The sequence below is a fragment of the Nyctibius grandis genome, chromosome 19, assembly GCF_013368605.1.
Source record: "Nyctibius grandis isolate bNycGra1 chromosome 19, bNycGra1.pri, whole genome shotgun sequence".
Classification (NCBI taxonomy): Eukaryota; Metazoa; Chordata; class Aves; order Nyctibiiformes; family Nyctibiidae; genus Nyctibius; species Nyctibius grandis.
The window spans coordinates 3,460,637-3,476,647 of NC_090676.1; the positions used below are offsets into that span (position 1 = coordinate 3,460,637).

General features: G+C 50.7%; 1 protein-coding gene across 1 annotated transcript in view; it reads left to right on the forward strand.

Annotated features, from left to right (window-relative positions):
• Positions 1–4,863: 4,863 nt before the first annotated feature.
• LAMA5 (laminin subunit alpha 5) overlaps positions 4,864–16,011 on the forward strand; it is an 89,644-nt gene continuing 78,496 nt past the window's right edge. Inside the window, exons 1-2 of the mRNA XM_068416017.1 lie at positions 4,864–5,154; positions 11,076–11,228. Of these exons, the coding sequence (XP_068272118.1) occupies positions 4,864–5,154; positions 11,076–11,228 (444 nt within the window). The remainder of the gene's footprint in view (positions 5,155–11,075; positions 11,229–16,011) is intronic.

The following is a 16,011-nucleotide window of genomic DNA, read 5'->3' on the forward strand; positions in this document are numbered from 1 at the left end:
AAGTGAATTGAATTCTCTGGTGTAGAGTAACATGTCCTGCTACGTTGTGAAACTTCTTGATCTCTTGTGAAAATGTCCACAGCAGACAAAACACAGATCTGTGCCTTCTCTTGGTTTTAACTAAGAGGTGCTGCCGGGGCATGGCAAATTGACCAAATGTGTATCAAAATAGTCTGTTTCAAATTTGAATAAATGTTAAAGGGGGAACACTATAAAGATAAGACACATTAAAGTAATTTTACAGAGGGGAGGAAATAACTGTTAGTTCCAGATGTGTCCTAATTCAGCTCTTGCTAGTGCTCGTTTGGTGCTTGTCAGTTTTAGGGGTTTGTATTTTCACACAATGTAATTCAATTCTGAAAAGACACAAAGGATGCTGTCTTTCCTAGAGTTGCTTCCCGTTGCATCACCTTATCAGTCTGCTCTGGTTTGTCCAGTTTTAGCTATTTCTGTTAACATTGCAAAACCAGCATCAGGGATATTGTAATAAAAGCAGAGCTGTGCTGGCTAGAACACTGTGGGGTACCAGTTTATGGCCTGTAGTAGATAGATTATGATGAGTCAGATCGTCCCTTCTGGCCCTTGGCTTTATGTGTTCCTAAGAACCAGCCTGAGAAAGCGAGGCAGATCCTGGTCAAATTCCTCATGCCTTCACCAAAACCCTTCAGTCATTTCCCACTGTAGATTCCAGCTGTGCCCTACCTCCCCCTATGCAGAAGGGCTTAAAAAGCTGTAATTGAGCTGTCAGCTTGAAGAACAAACAGGAGAAATGTACTTTGGGTCTCTGCGGGCTGTTTGCAGAACTGTCTGTGTGTGCAGGGGTCTGTGTGAGCAGGAGGGAACCCCTTTCCGTGCCTCTGTGAACTGAGCAAACTCAGCGCAAGCCTCCCTTGAGACCTGCCTATGTCTTTCTTATTTTGTTTCACAGTCTTCTCAGGTACAGCCCGTGAAGCTTGTAAAATTATAAAGCTGGAGATGTGCTTGAAGGATATTGATTGCTCTTCTGGCTTGTGTTGGTTCAATTCCAGCTCAAGCGGAATTAGTTCTTACCTTCTAGTAGCTGTTCTTGACCCACTTGTGTCAAGACACGACACGCTTATGAAAATGGTGATCTTGGTATAATGTTCTTAGGTCACCACAGAGCAAAGCTCAGGAAACACGTTCCTTCGCACTGCTTGCAGCGGGGTAGTAGAAAAGTAATTAAATCTTCCGTAAGATAACATGTTCCTGACCCTATACAAGACACGGTACAAGAACCATATGCTCACTTATTTCTCTTGGCTCAGACACTGCTTTTACTGACGGCTCTGACTGCGGTGGTACCCTGCTAGGGAATACTGCACGTGAAGGCAGCGGCTCCTTTTTCCGTTGGCCATATGTTGGTTTTCCCAGCATGAGGAGCACTTCTTTCATTTCTCTATGTAATAGACAGTACTAAACCAGAGAATTTATTCACAGCAGGCGGAATGCGGCTGCATTGCCACTGAATCACTCAACAAGCCCCGGTTCTGTCTGTGGGACACCTCCCTGCACTTCTGCAATAGGTTAAAAGGGTCTGGGTAGACAGGAACACTCTTGCTTGGAATTTGCTGAATCTTTGTTCAGATTTAGGAACTGCGTTCCCTCATCAAGGTAAGCTGTTGGGAGCCCAAACATTGAATTTGTTCTCGCATCTCTTTTAAGCTCTTCCTGTCCCTCCACACGCCCCAAACCCCGCTGTCATTCTACAGCTTGCTTGAAGAAAGACCTTGCGGTCACTGGTGCCAGCTTCTGGGTCATGGTCCTGCAGTGTTTTGGGAGGCAAAAGTAAAAACTTCAGTGGAACTCAGGTGCCTTTAACGGTTGCAGATGGATAGCAGCATGGCTGAAGTCGTGTTGCGACATGTAGGTTCAGAGAAGATTGGAGCAGGATTGCTACAGGCTGGATTTTTTTTTCAGTTCTTTCTGCATTCACTGGTAGCGGGTTGGTTTTAAACAGAAAAGTCTCTTCTGCTTCAACACCTCCTATTTGAGAGTGTGTCACTATGACCAGCAGCTTTGTGAAGCCGAGCCAAGAAGCATCATTGCTAAGCTCAAGAAACTAGTAAAATTCAAAGAAGGATCAGAGCAGATAATAAGATGAATGGTAAATGTCCAGGGCTGTTGAAGTAAATGCTTAGAAAAGCTTCTTAAATGGAAGAAAGGCTTCACTATTTAAGCTAAGTTCTAGCTGTTACAGATCAGGGGACATCTTTTTTGGGAGCAGAGTATTCCTTGCCCACCCATGGGGGTTTTCACCTGAAATGTTTGCTGCTGGTCACTCTCAGATGAGATGTTGGACTAGATGGGACTTGTGTCCGGTCCAGATTAGCAAATATGTCTTGTTTTCCCGAGTGTGGCTGACCAGAGATGGCATCAGGATAGGAGTTCAAGCTGTTAACCTCAACTTTTTGGTTGACCTCTAAATTGGTTATTTAGCTATGTTATAAACCCCTTTCTTTCTGTGCTGGAAAAAAAACCCTCAGAATCCTCTTTCTTTAAGCCATTTCCATTCCTTCTGGGAAAACCTCAGACCCCCTCAGTATAGGTAGCCTCAGTACGTGTTCAGTCTTCAACCTGCCCTTGCGAAGCAGCTCTGCGGCTGACTGGAGGCCGGTTCAGGCTGCAGAAGGGTCATTTTTTCTGCATGGTGCTCCTGAGTCCGTGCCACAAAACCCACATGCTAACTGGGATTTCACTCTGGATGGATTGTTCACTTCCCTTAATTACAATTTGGAGGGGTGATTAATTACGTTACCACTAGAGGGATTACAGGTATTAGACGGGGCCCAAGCGGTTTGCCTTGTAACTCTCTTGTGGGGGTGGGAGAAAGCGATTTTCCTAATCTGTGCCCTGCTTTCCTTGTTAACTCTTTTTACATATTCACAGGAGCCATGGTGCACGAGCAGCTAATTAAATATGGCATTTGATGAAGTTTAAGGAAGTTTTAATTCCTGTCCTGTGGAGTATTGGTCTCCCATACATAACCATGTGAGTTAACGATTACTGCAGAGCACCCGTGTACTCAGAGATGGCTGTTCCACTTCCCCCAGGGCAAGCTACCCATTTTCAAGCACGGTTTACAGGGCAAAGACTACCCGTTCTCTTGATGAGAATTTGCTTTCAAAGGTTCTGTTTAGCTCTTAAAGGATACATTCATCTGCTGAGTGATAAGATCTTGCATTAAGTGGAGAAACCAGGGGAAAAATCTCCGAAGAGACTGACAAGCAGGAAGGAGTTAAAAGATGCCTGAAAGCCCTTTAGGAAGTCTTTCTAACTGAATGGGCTTGTCGGCCGTGCTCCAGTGCTTCCTCGCCATGTGGAACCAGGCACCGCTCACCACCCTGCGTTCACAAGTCCTGATGTCACGCTAACACCATCTCCCACTGCGCGGTGCCAGAAGAGAAACCGCTGGCACTGGATGGCTCCCTGGGTGTGAGGGCATGTGGGGCTGCAGTCCTCTACCTCCCCATGCTGGGACCCACCAGCTTTCCTGAGCAGCACCTGGCCGGAGGGCTGTGAGTGTCCGACTGCCTGCAGCACAGGGCATTGCCGTGACCAGGGCTCCACTCTTGCCGTACGGTAATCTTACAATATATCGTGATATGATAGGCCACGTACAGTGCTTGAGATACAGTAAAAGGGATCTTTCAGAGGCCCTTGAAAGCGCTGCAATGGGTGTAATTGCACAGCCTGCCAGGTACACGCCATATGTGAATGCAGTCTGTGGGGTGACGTGTTTGAACTGCACGCACCACAATGCTTTTTTTTTAAAGAGCTTTTCATATTTAAGACAGTAACTTTTGCAAGAGGGCTGGTTCCTGCTAGGCTGTTCACAAAAGAGAAACAAAGAGGATGATGAGGCACCAAGCAAATGCCCAGCAGCAGCCTGTGAAGACCTGGACACGCTTAAGAGCTTGTTTTGCTTCCTGTGGGGTTCAAATACCGGAGGAATCCAACTGTATGGAGTCCAGAGCTGATCTCTGTCGGTCTGCTCTGGGTCTTCTTAGTTTAAAGAAACAGTATTGGCCAGTTCAGGCACAACATTTTGTGTGTACCGTTTAATTCTTGGATTTAGAAAGTCTGTCTGTGCTAGAAAATCAAGTAGTGTTTTGATGAGTTAATTTATGTATTGTTATATACAACTTCTTGTAATGCGTTCAGTTTCTTATCTGTAAGGTGTCTTCCCCCCAGTAGTATATAAAGACCTGACAGCATGTGTGTCCTTGTAAGTCACGCCGTGGAGGGACTGTCGGTGGGCAGCAGAGGGATGGGAGAAGGCTGGGTTATTGCTGAGCTGCCTCCTTCCCCCTCGGGTGAGGAGGCAAAGCCTTTCCCCAACAGCCGGCCTTTCCGGGGAAAGTGGAAGTGAATTTTCACTGTCCAAATTTAATGAGACCCAACAGCATACCGCAAGGAGAGTGAACTGGATTTTTGTGGAGCCTTTTGTTAATTAGTAATAGAGTTTTTCCTGGAGATAAACCGATCTATCGGTTAATGGGAGTTTAACGTAGTAAAACCCCAGCGAAAGCGGCGGAGGCAGCGCAGCCCCGCAGATACAATGGGCACATTGTTCCCCTGGGGATCCAACCCCCTTTATTGGGGGGGGGCATCACTTCACCCCACTTGGCCTCTTCTCCCGCGGGGCTCGGGGGGAGTGCAGAGGACCCCCGTGGCGGAGGCGAGCGAAAGGGTTAAGGGCGGCGGGGCCGCGCAGGGGGCGGGCGGCCCCTCCCCGCCGCCGGGCCACAAGAAGCGCGTCCGCGGCGGCGCGGCGGGCAGTGCCGGGACGGGACGGGAGCGGAGCGGGGGGAGGTCGGTGCCGCTGCCCGCCCCCCGGTGAAGATGGCGAGGGCGGCGGAGCGGGGCGGTGCGCGGCTGCTGGTGGTGCTGGTGCTGGTGCTGCTGGCGCTGCCCGCCGCCGCCGCCCGGCCGCCCGCCTCCTTCCCCGGCGATGTGAACGGGCACAGCCTCCACCCGCCCTACTTCAACCTGGCCGAGGGCACCCGCATCTCCGCCACCGCCACCTGCGGCGAGGAGGCGGCGGGCGCCGGCAGCCGCCGAGCCGTGGAGGATCTCTACTGCAAGCTGGTCGGGGGGCCGGTGGCGGGGGGAGACCCCAACCAGACCATCCAGGTACGGCCGGGGCATGGGGGGGGGCACGCACAGACCCTCTCGGGGGTGGTGGGAGTGTGTGCAGAAGGGTCCGAGCCCCCCTTTGTGCTCCCCCGTCTCCCCCCTGCTTTGCGGGCGTTGGTGCGGGAAGAGGCAGAGCTCGGGGTCGCCGGGGAGGGCAGAGGCCCCAGCGAAGAGTGGGGCAGCTCGGAGCGGGGGGAGCAAGCGGTGCGAGGGGCCCCACGGCCCCCCCGCCACTCGTGTTTTCCCACACATCCCCCCTTGCCCGGCCATCGCAGCCAGACCTTGCGCAGGGGGTGGGTTAGCGGTGGGGTGCTCCGGGAGGGGGCGGAGGGCCGGCAGGGCTGGTCCCCAGCGCATCCCCCCGTGCCTCGGAGCCGGGAGCCCATCCGAAGCCCCCCGGAGCACTGGGGCGATGAGGCACATGTGCTCTTTCTCTCCCAGCTTTACCAGGAGTCGCACATGTGAAATGCGGCTTGCAGAGTTCCCATGGCATTATTTTTAAAGTTGTCTGTTCTTTATGTTTACAAAATCCTGGGCAAACCTGCTCCTAAATTCCTCTGCCGGTCAGAGGATGGATGTATGATAAACGTGATAACATTTACCTTTGTGGGTCTTCACTCCGCCATTCCCTGTGTGTTCAGTGGGGCATTCGGATGAGCAGAGGAGACAGATAAGAGGGTGAATTTTACGAGCAAAAGTCAGGTGACTTATCTCAGGGGTCCCATTTTAAGCAGACCAGAGGGAGCTTGCAGCCGGGAATGTAGATGGTAAAAGCTGCTGTGCAGTTTAATAGCTGTGGTTCTCTTGAAGAAAGAACGGTTGTAAACAGGCTCGTAAAACACTAGTTTTAGTTGCAGGAACTCCAGACCCGCTGCCCCCCTCAGGGCAGCCCAAGCTGGGCAGAGCAGCTCTGGTTTGAAATGCCTAGCCAGGGAGCTGCCAGCTGCTGCTTGCCAGCCTTGTCTGCTCCTTGCTTATGGGGTCCACAGCACCAGTTCACCTGTTGCAGTAGGATTGTCCCTGTTGTACCTCACAGCGAGGAAGAGCGAGGGAAAACGGTGAGTTTCTTGACTTGAGCCTTTCTTGGCCTTTTGGTAGGGGGGGTGTTGTTATAAGATGATCTCTGAAGCATTTTGCTCATTCTGGCCACATTCTCCCAAGCTGGTGCTGCACTAGGAATTTTCTGGCTTTTGTGTGGTTGCGACGTGGAATTTTGCTCTGTATGTAGTAGAAATTGTTGAAGATGTTACTGGATGGCAAGAAGCTGACGTACCCTCCTCTGAGTTCTGCCACCTTTTGAAGTGATCTGTTTCATTTTGCTGCACTGTGAAACAATGTAACTTGAACAAGTTTTGCTTTATGTACTAGTTGCAGGAGACTATAGGGACCTTGTTGCACATACAGTGAGGCAAAGGTAGTAAGGAAAGGTAAAGAAGTAACTGCTGCTGTGTGCACTTGCAAACAAGTGTGTATGATCTGCCAAGCAAAACCGGGAGGATAAAACTGCTCAGAAAAGCTGGTGAATGTGGGTGTTCATTTATCGCTCTACATCTGGCCACGCTGCTTGTTTAGCACACGCTGTGCTAAGGATGCTCGTGGCTAAAATAAACCCTTTGGGCTGTACCAGCCTTGGGGGCAGTTGTGGTTCATCCTTCAGGCACAGCCCTTTTCGGGCACCGCAGGGTGTGTGCATCCTCCCGGCTTTCCCCCGCTGCCAAACGGGGCTCCTCGGCCGCAGATTTGTGCAGTGACCCCCTCCTGTCCCCTCTGCAGCTCTGGCACAGGGTCGCTTTGATCTGAGCACCACTTCCCAGGCCAGTGCTCTTCGGTCAGTCTGAAAGCTTTAGAAAAATCCTTTTGTAGTGGCTCCTTTCCAAGACCACAGGCAGCACCTAAAAGAGAGGGGAGGAAACAGGAGGCATCCGAGCGGAGGTCAGAGTTCCCAGTTCATCCCCTTTAGGGGTTTCGGCACCCCCCGGTGACTAAAGCAATGAGGGAGGTGGGAGGGAAGTGTTCAATTTGAGCAGACTGAAACGACAATAATGCACTCCACGTGCACGTCCTCGCTGCCCGTGTGTCCCACCAGAGTCCCGTCCCTTCTCTTCTTAGTTCACCTGCCCAGTGCTGCTCGTGCACAGTGTGGCTGTGGTGTAAAGGGGGTTTTGGTCAGGAATTCTGGAAGAATGCATCTTGGGGACCCTTCAAGAGACTTCCACGTGCTGTGGTGGTGAAGGGATGTTTGCTTGACTAAAGACCGAGAGTAAACATTAATACCATCATCTAGTCAATGAGTTCTGTCAGTTCTCTGTTTTCTGCTCGTTTTCGTTTGATGTTGTAGGAGACTTTCAGGAAAAGGAGTTCATTGACTTTAAAATGTGATTGTCCTAAAATGTCGATAATCATTAAGCTTTCTGAAATAATGCTGCCCTAAAGACACTTGCAGTGGTTTTGGCACCGCTTGTGGGAAGGCTCTAAACCTTTTCAAGGAGTTTCCTTTGCTTTATTCAGGGCTCTTTGGCAGAAGACAGCATTTCTAACTGTGGGGGGCTCTTCAGTCTGCAAGGATGTGATGCACAGCAATGCTGAGGTGTGCTGAAAGGGACTCGCCGTGGAGGGTTGCTTCCCTTGTCCCACTCTCTAATCAGCGTGGGCAATCCTACCTTGATGATAATGTCTTGAAGATGAGGCAAAAGAGAGATTATAGGTTTATTTTTCTGATCAAGCTTTACTGAAGCTGCTTGTAACTGTTTTCCAAGCCAGAGACAGCTCTGCAGAGGCATAGCCGTGTGCTCGTGTTCCCCATCCCACCCAGCTGCCTGGGGGCTGTCCAGAGACCTGGCAGGGGTTGTACCCTGCTCTAGAGTGAGGCAGGGTTGTAGGTGGTTGCTTCATTTCAGATTAGTTGTATAACAATAAGGGAAGTTCCTAGGGTTAACTGAAGCAATTGTAGACCTTAGAATTTAAAAATGTGCAGCAAACCGTGTGGATTTCAGTCAGTGCTGCTTTTGCTCTGTTTGCACGCTGAATTGCAGCGCTGAGCAGTGTTGGTGCTTACCGGGGGTCTCGTCCTCTCGCTCCTCCAGGAGCTGGTAACAGATGAGGTCTGAAGCTGTTTCACACCTGGGTGTCTCTGAATGAAGTGGCACGCTCTTTTGATACCCTGTGGTCATCAGTGACCGCCTGGCCCAGTGCTGCTTCATCCCGTGGCATCTCTTGTGCGTGGCGGGGGGGAGCTGGCTCGGCCCCGGGCTCTCTGCGGGTTGGTGTGGTACCCCTCTGTATGTGTCTCTTCTATGTTTACATATATGAAAGCACTGGACTTCAGTGGTTTAACTGCAGCTGAAGATGTGTAGTTTTTAGGACAAGCTGCTGTTGGCTGTGGAAAGGACACCTGGTGAGACAGCACCTGCTTAACTCAGTGTGAGCAGTTACTTATCTGCAAGGACAGCCCCGGTAACAGCTCGCACACATGCACTTCCCTTGTCTGAAATATTACTTTTTGCCCCCTGTTTCCTGCCTTCCGTACCTCATCCCCAGCGGCCCAGGCTGGGTCACGCTCCCTGCGGTTTTCTGATAAATTAGGTGAGGAGAGCAGAGGTTGGGTCATGGCAGGGCCAGATGAACCAGGACAAAGCCATCTGCTTTCCCCGAGGCGAGCCGTGCAGCGGGGTGCCAGCCTGGTCTTTATGCTCAAGGAAACTTCAAAGTTCCCATTGAGCGGGAACAGGATCAGGCCTTGGCGGTCTCTGGAAGCTGCCCTCCATTCAGACCTCCTCCTTATCTCTCTCCCGTTGCAGTTTGCTCTGATAGTGGCAGTTTTATGTTCTCTGAGCTGCCTCGCAGCTTCTTGCATTGCTGAAGTTCTCTCTTTGGTGTACCTTGGTGATGTCCACGCCTCTCCTGCTCTGTAACCTGCTGTCTCTGCTAAGCCTGTGGCTCACAAATGCTTTTTAATTAAAATCCTCTGCTGATGTCAGAACTTCCCTCTTCCCTGTAGAGACCTGCATAGGAGCCCAAGTTGCTCTAAAATAGGAAAAGCTGGAAATGATTCTCATCGGGTTTAGGGCTGGCTCTAATGAAACAACTAATGAGCAACTGGTGCATCAGAGGGGCTAATTGCACTTTTAACAGCAAACTTAGTTCAGCTGTTGGCGTGTTAACCAGCCCCTAATGCGTGCAGACAGTGCAGCAGTGGAGAGGGATAACAGCAGCATTAAAAATGTGGAGCAGCTGATCCTCGTTTTTAGTCCCCTCTTATTAAACTTGGATTGACTGTCGCCGGTCAGTGTGAACTTTGGGTTCAAATGGTTTTCACATCTGTGGCAAGAATTTAAAGTATGAAAAAACTTTAATTTTTTTGTTATTTCTCCCTATTTTGTAACCTTGCCTCGCTTCTCCCCCCTCCTCAGTGTTGTGTTTTGTGCAGCAGAAATTTCCACACAACCTGTTGCACCGGTTCCCGTTAAAGGTTTGAGCTGAAGAGTTGGGTCAGTTTTATCTGGTCTGTTCTCCCTCCTCGCTCTGTGCGTGTTCCAACGAGCCTTGGCCTGACCTCTCTGTACGCCGGGAGCTCCCTGCATGGGCGTCAGGACAACCTGGGTGGTTTCAGCTGCCCCTTTCCTTGGTGTTATGGTTGCCCATCTGCTATTTTCATATTTCTAGAGGAGTTAATTAAACTGTGTTCTTGTTCAGGACAATTTGCATTGCATAATTGCCTGCAAATAACATAGCACATGGCTGTGGGGAAGAATGCTGTGAAATCTGAGTTTCCTTTGCACTGAGTTTCCCCCAGAGTTTGGGGCATCTGGAAAATCACACCCTCTGAAACAGCTCTGTCTTGCTCAGCCCTTGTGGGGATGCCCATGGAGTACGTGGGAAGGAGGTTGCCTGTCGTGAGATCGTGTACCTGGTATAATATTAAATATGGCTGCAGCTGGGACAGGCGAGGGCAGTGTGCTTGCCTGGGGATAGCTGCGCCTTTGGAAGGAAAACTGCCTGTTACAGAGTTCCCTTCTAGGCTGTTGTAGCAGCAATTTAAGTGACAGAGCAGTGGCTCCACAAAACAAATAACTTGCCAATTTTCAGGGCTATTTGCAGGTTTCCTTAAGAGCGGGTCAGATTCATTTGTGCATTAAATGGGAAGGAAAGAATGGCCCCTAACAGCTCAGGTCTTTGTCTGATCCTGCTCAGGAGGTGCTGTTAAAGTCGCAGAGCTGTTTTCTCTGGCAGCGTGTCCATGGAGCTGACAAAGCCACCCGCACCACAAAAAGTGAGGCAGAAAAGTGATTGCAGCTCGGTCCCTGGCCAGCTGACAGCAGGGGCTGTCCCTTGCTGGCCTCGCGTTGCAGCATCACCAGCAAAAGGAACTTGGCTGCTGGACTGTTAAGCTTGAAAATGTAGCTGAAAGGACTGTACTTGTGAGATGAATGGGTTGACAAGAAACAGATTGCAGGGAGTTGGGCAGAAGAACTGCCGGTCTGAGTCCATAGGAGTGACTGAATGGTCAGGGTCAGGATCTTGGGGAGCGAGTGGCAGCCGCAGCAGAGGAGCTGGTGGCCCTGGAGCCTGAGCTACTGCTCCCTGTTGCAGCGCAGCTTCTCCCTCTGCCTACTCCTCTGCATCTGACGACCAGTTCTTTGTGTCTGGCTCCCTTTGCCAACACTCAGCCTATCTGAAATACAGAAGAGATGCTTCTTAGAGCAGCCCAAATTCTACACTGGGTTGTTGTTGTGGGGTCCTTGAGCATTGTCGTGTTCCTTTTTCCATCCATGCCCTAAATTGGTGCAAACAAAAAGTTTGTGTATTGATTTGCAGTAACAGGCTTACACCCTATATTTTCTGAATTGCTGTGATACCTGTCTGCTTTGTGCCATGTTTTTCCGGCTACAGTTAAATGTTATTTTTGTACTTTCCAACAGGGCCAGTACTGCGACATCTGCTCCTCTGCAAACAGCAACAAGGCCCACCCCATAACAAACGCCATCGACGGGACAGAGCGCTGGTGGCAGAGCCCCCCTCTCTCCCGGGGGCTGGAGTTCAACCAGGTCAACGTCACTTTGGACCTTGGACAGGTAACCCAACTCTGGCTTGGTTGTGGTGTAGACATTGATGGCAAGGACCTGCCTCTCTGCTTCTGAAGTCCTTCAGGGTGAGACAAAACCTGCTCATTTAATGACAGGGCAGGAGACTCCCTGGTTAAAACTTGGAAGGGAAAACCTCTTGTCTGTCTGTGGTATTAATTGCAGTCTGTGCTATTTGGTGCTAGTATTTAGATTATCCCTAAAAGCTGAGTCACTCACGGGATCCTGCTGTGCCCTATGCAGGTGCCATTGCCCTAAAGAGGGTACCTGACTTCCCAAAGGGATGGTTAGCCAGGCTTCATCCCAGGACACGAAAATACAGCCCTGAGGAACTTAAGGTCGTGCTGTAAAACTTTAACTGGTGCGTTTAAATCTCTCAAAACAGCAAGTCCGTGCTGAAGATCTTCCTATAAAAGACAAAGAATGACAATGGATGTTTGGTCTTTAATGCTGGCAAGTGAAAGGGAATTAACATTGTAATAGCTCTGGCTGCCAGCTCCCACTGCTGCTCCTATTCATCCGCAAAACCATCCCTCTGGAAATGGGTTATTCTCCCAGGCTTGCCTCAGCTTAGAGGAAAGCAGCAGCAACGATGCCTGGGTTGAAGCTGCAGCAGACCTGGAGGGCTGTGGGTCTGCTTTCTGGTATGGGGCCATCGCTCCGGCTGTTGGACACCCCTTCCTCCACTGTGCTGTGCAGCCTTGTCCCTGGGAGCAGCCCCAGCTCCTTGCTGGCAGCCGTTAGCCCTTGTAATTCAGGATTTGGGGCATTTGCTCTGTACTCCATGACAGTTCAGCAGTTAACTACTGAAGTGCCCCCAGGAGCAGGTAGGGATGAGCTTTCACCTCCTCTGCTGCACTTGGCCAGGCTCTGCTAGCAGCCCTGCAGCACCACAGGGCCAGTTTGGGTCCTCCTTGGCTGGATGGCTGTGAGATGGGGCAGCTGTGGACAGCTCACCTCTCGTATAGGAAACGCGGCTGCTGCCATTGCTCGGGCAGCCTTTCAGGGGCTGAGTGCGCTGCACTTTTATTTGGGAGTTTGCACCAACTGCAGTGATTTCAAGCCTTGCCGGGCGCTGAAGCTTTGCACTGACCTTGCAGGTGGCTTTTCCACCCTCTTGGGTGGAGTAAAGGCTCATTTGTCATCACTGTTTGTAAGGCATCTGACTTGAAATTTACAGCTATAGATACTTGGGATGTATTGATGATGATACCCTTCTGTTAGATGCCTCAGACACACATTTGAGTCCCCGGTGTTGTCTCTGATCCGCTCCCTGTCCTGCTGTAGCACTCGCTTGGAGCCTCTCAACCTCTACAAACTTGTTCTCCCCCATGTGTACCAGCTCTCTAAAGCTGTACTGTACACAGCACCAGCAAAGTACCTCCTAACGCCCGGGGCACAGCATCGCATTACAGCTGTGTGGGCAAAGCCTCCACCTTCTCTCTCCTGCCCTCCTCTTCCAAGCCCCTCTGTTTGCTCTAAGTACCCTGGCAGATGAGGCTGCACCATCATTGCTGCAAGGTTGTTGGCAGAACTTGCACGTGTGGTGCTGGTTTTGCAGTTGCCTCACGTGGTGGGGGGGTTTCTCTGGAATTACAGATCCCTCGGCTTACCTCACACCTTTGCAGAGTGAGTGGTTGCCCAGCTGGTCTCAATAGGAGCACAAACCTAAAACTTAAGCCCATTTTTAGTGGCTTCCTCTTTATACATGCCATTGTTGTATGTAATTGGTATAATAATGGGTTTATGCTCCTGGTGAGAGTCAGTTCTGTGCTTTTCCCTCCTTTGTTTCGGTAGGTCAGGCAATAGAAACAAGATGAAATGTTCCAGAATCGCTAATTTCCTCCTTTTGAAGTTGAGGCTTGGTTGAAAGGATGGAGGATGAAAAGAGGAATTCTTGGGACCCAGCAAGGTCTGCAGGGCGAGTGCAGGACGAGGCCGGTGTACCTGGCAGCCAGGCTTTGCACATTCCTTGGATACCTGTGGAGCAGCGCAGGTAACACCCTCAGAGGCATGTCCGAGAGCAGGGCTGGCAAACAAGGCCTCTCCTTGCTCCACGTAACCCTCTAGGGAGCTCTTGGACCGATTAAGATTTAATTTAAGGGACTGGCAGCCACTAAAAGCTTTTGTCCCTTGGGGGGATGGAGCTCTGGTGTTGATGGCGTGGTGCTGGGACAGGAGGTTATGGTGTCAGCCCCCTCCCTTCGCTGCTGTGCTTCCCTGCTTTGTCCCTCTCCAGCCCTCAGTGCTTAATTACCAGCCGGAATCAGGTTTCCCCAGCATTTGGCAAGGCTGTGGCAACTGGGAGAGGGGCAGTTAATTAAGCAGCCTGTTGGTCTTTGCTTTGGCTGCCTGGGAGCTTGCTCTCCTCACGGGGATGTTAAAATCCTATGGGAAGGACAAAGGGAAGAATATAATTCACAGCCAGAAAATAAGTTAAAGAACAGCTCAGGCCTGGTGTGAGGGTATTAAACACTCGCAATGTGTCATCGTAGTGCCAGCAGTGCCTAATCTTAACGGCTTCATCGGATCAGAGCTCCCACCACAGCATGGGAAGAGGTTGTGTCCGATTATCTGCTGGGGGGTCAGATCTGAATTGCTTCTGCTGGTGCCGTGTCTGTTCCTGCCTCCCTGGGGAGGGATGGTTGTTTCTTTCCAGAACAGATGGGGTGAAAAGCTGGGAGGGGAGGAAACATTGCTGAGGGTTCCCATGTCAGACATAGGTCAGGGAGCCAGAAATATGGCAGGTGGCTTCAAGGAGGGAAGTTAAATGGATTTTAGGAGATGCTGGGGAGCGGAGTATGAAGAAGGAATGTTTTTTTTCTTGCTTGCTTTCAATCATGACCTTGTGCTTAAAGCTTCAGTATGTTTAGGATGAATGGCCAGGCCACTGCGTGGGTTTGCTGCAAAATGCAATATCGTGGTGCTGTGATGAAGCAAGGTCTGGGTTTTGCAGGGTGGAAGAATTGGAGGGTGCCATGCTCTGGGAGAGCACTGTGTGGTGTGGCATTGCTGGACGATCTGTCCCTGGCACTGGCCATCCTGTTCTGCCTGGCACAGAGGGCAAAGGCCCATGTTGTGACCGCGGCTCCTGAGACTGCCCCACTGCAGCTCAGCTCCGAGCTCTTTCCTCTCCTGCCTGGAGCCTTCGGACCCGCTGGAAACAGCAAAGTGCCTCTGCTGCAAAGGGGCTGTGCTGGGGCGGGGGGGACAGGAGACCGTGACTCATGGCCACCATGGGAATTGTCCCCTGTGATCCTGCTGCCACAGTGGGTGGAGGGGAGGAAAGGGTGTGATGGAAGAGTTGTCTTTTTTTTTTTTCCAAGAAGGTCGTTTGAGTCAGAGCTGACAAAAATCTGGAGGTTTAAAGAAACATGAATGGCTGGCTTCCTGCCAGGGCCTGACATCTTCCTTGCATGGAGGTGAACCCAGGCCAGCCCTTCCCAGAGACGTTTATGGATAGTCGGTGCTTTATGATAAACTCTGTGGAGAGGAATGCTTGCAGTCATGCGAGAGCAGGAGCTTCGTGCCGGTGCTTGCTTGAGGTTAATGACTGCGGTGAGAAGGTGGCTGGGTAGCATCCCCCTCTCCCCCCGCCATCCCCACAGTCTGCTGGCCCCGGTGACACTAGAGAACAGCAGAGTTTCAGGCTGAAGCTTTGCAGGGAGTTTTGATTTACACCCCTAAAGGTATGTAATTCTCATTTTAGTCAGGAATGGGATTTATGTGTGAAAGCCTCTACTTAAGGGGTAAATTAGGTCTGGCGGTGCCTGGGGTCGCTGATCCAACCTCATGGCACTGCTGTACAGGGGACACACAGCCTCCCCTACACACTGGTCACTGGCAAGGAACACCTACATCCATCCACCTCTGCCACCGAGGAGAGAAACTTCCTGCTTTGGAGAGCTCCAGGCTGTTACTGCTTAAAGTGCATCTCCCTTTGGGGTTAAAAAGAAAAAAAAAAAAAACACACCAACAAAAGTTGCATTCATTGGTAACTCAGGAAGATAGAAAGGAAATGAAGAGGATTGTGAGCTGAGCTCCTGGGCCAGGCTGGAGGTGTGTTTTGTAGTCACTGTGAGATGTGTCTAGGCAAGGGAGCAGATCGATAGCTTACTGGGGGCCTTAAGTACCTCTTGAGTTTTCTAGCAATTACAATGGGATCTGCCCAAGTTGCCATTTTTTCTGGCCTCTGTTGAACTGATTAACTTGTGCTTGCCAGGCTCTTCTAGCTCCAAGGTAAAGGTGTTCATTGGCACGACACACACTGGACGCTGCAGCCCTTGGCCAACAGGCTGCTGTTCTTTCAGAGTAAAACTCCTCTCAAAAGGAGGTGGGTTTTTTTCCTGTGGTGGTTTTCCAGAGCATAAACCTACTTAGTTTCCCTTGTGCACTGCAAACGTGGGCCCTCAGGACCTGCTTTACACAATGGTTAGATGTGTGGGATGCTTGCAGGTTCTGGGTACACGGCTGGATGCCTGACTTGCATGAACAAGTCCATCCTCTTTGTGCAAACTGATTTCTTGTTAATGAATATTAAATTCCTACTCATCCTTGGTAGATCTGGGCTGGGATCTGTAGGTAAAAATGCCACCTGGCCTAATGCTAAAGGAACAGCACTGAACCAGAGCAGAGTACCTACTGTGTCACAGCGCTCTGAAATCTTCTTTCACCTCAGTTTCTAGCCTCCCATTTATTTTCATTTAGTTGAAATAATAATGGAAGCTGCTGGTGGAGATCTTCAGGAACCCTCTTTGAAAGGCAGCTGGAAGGA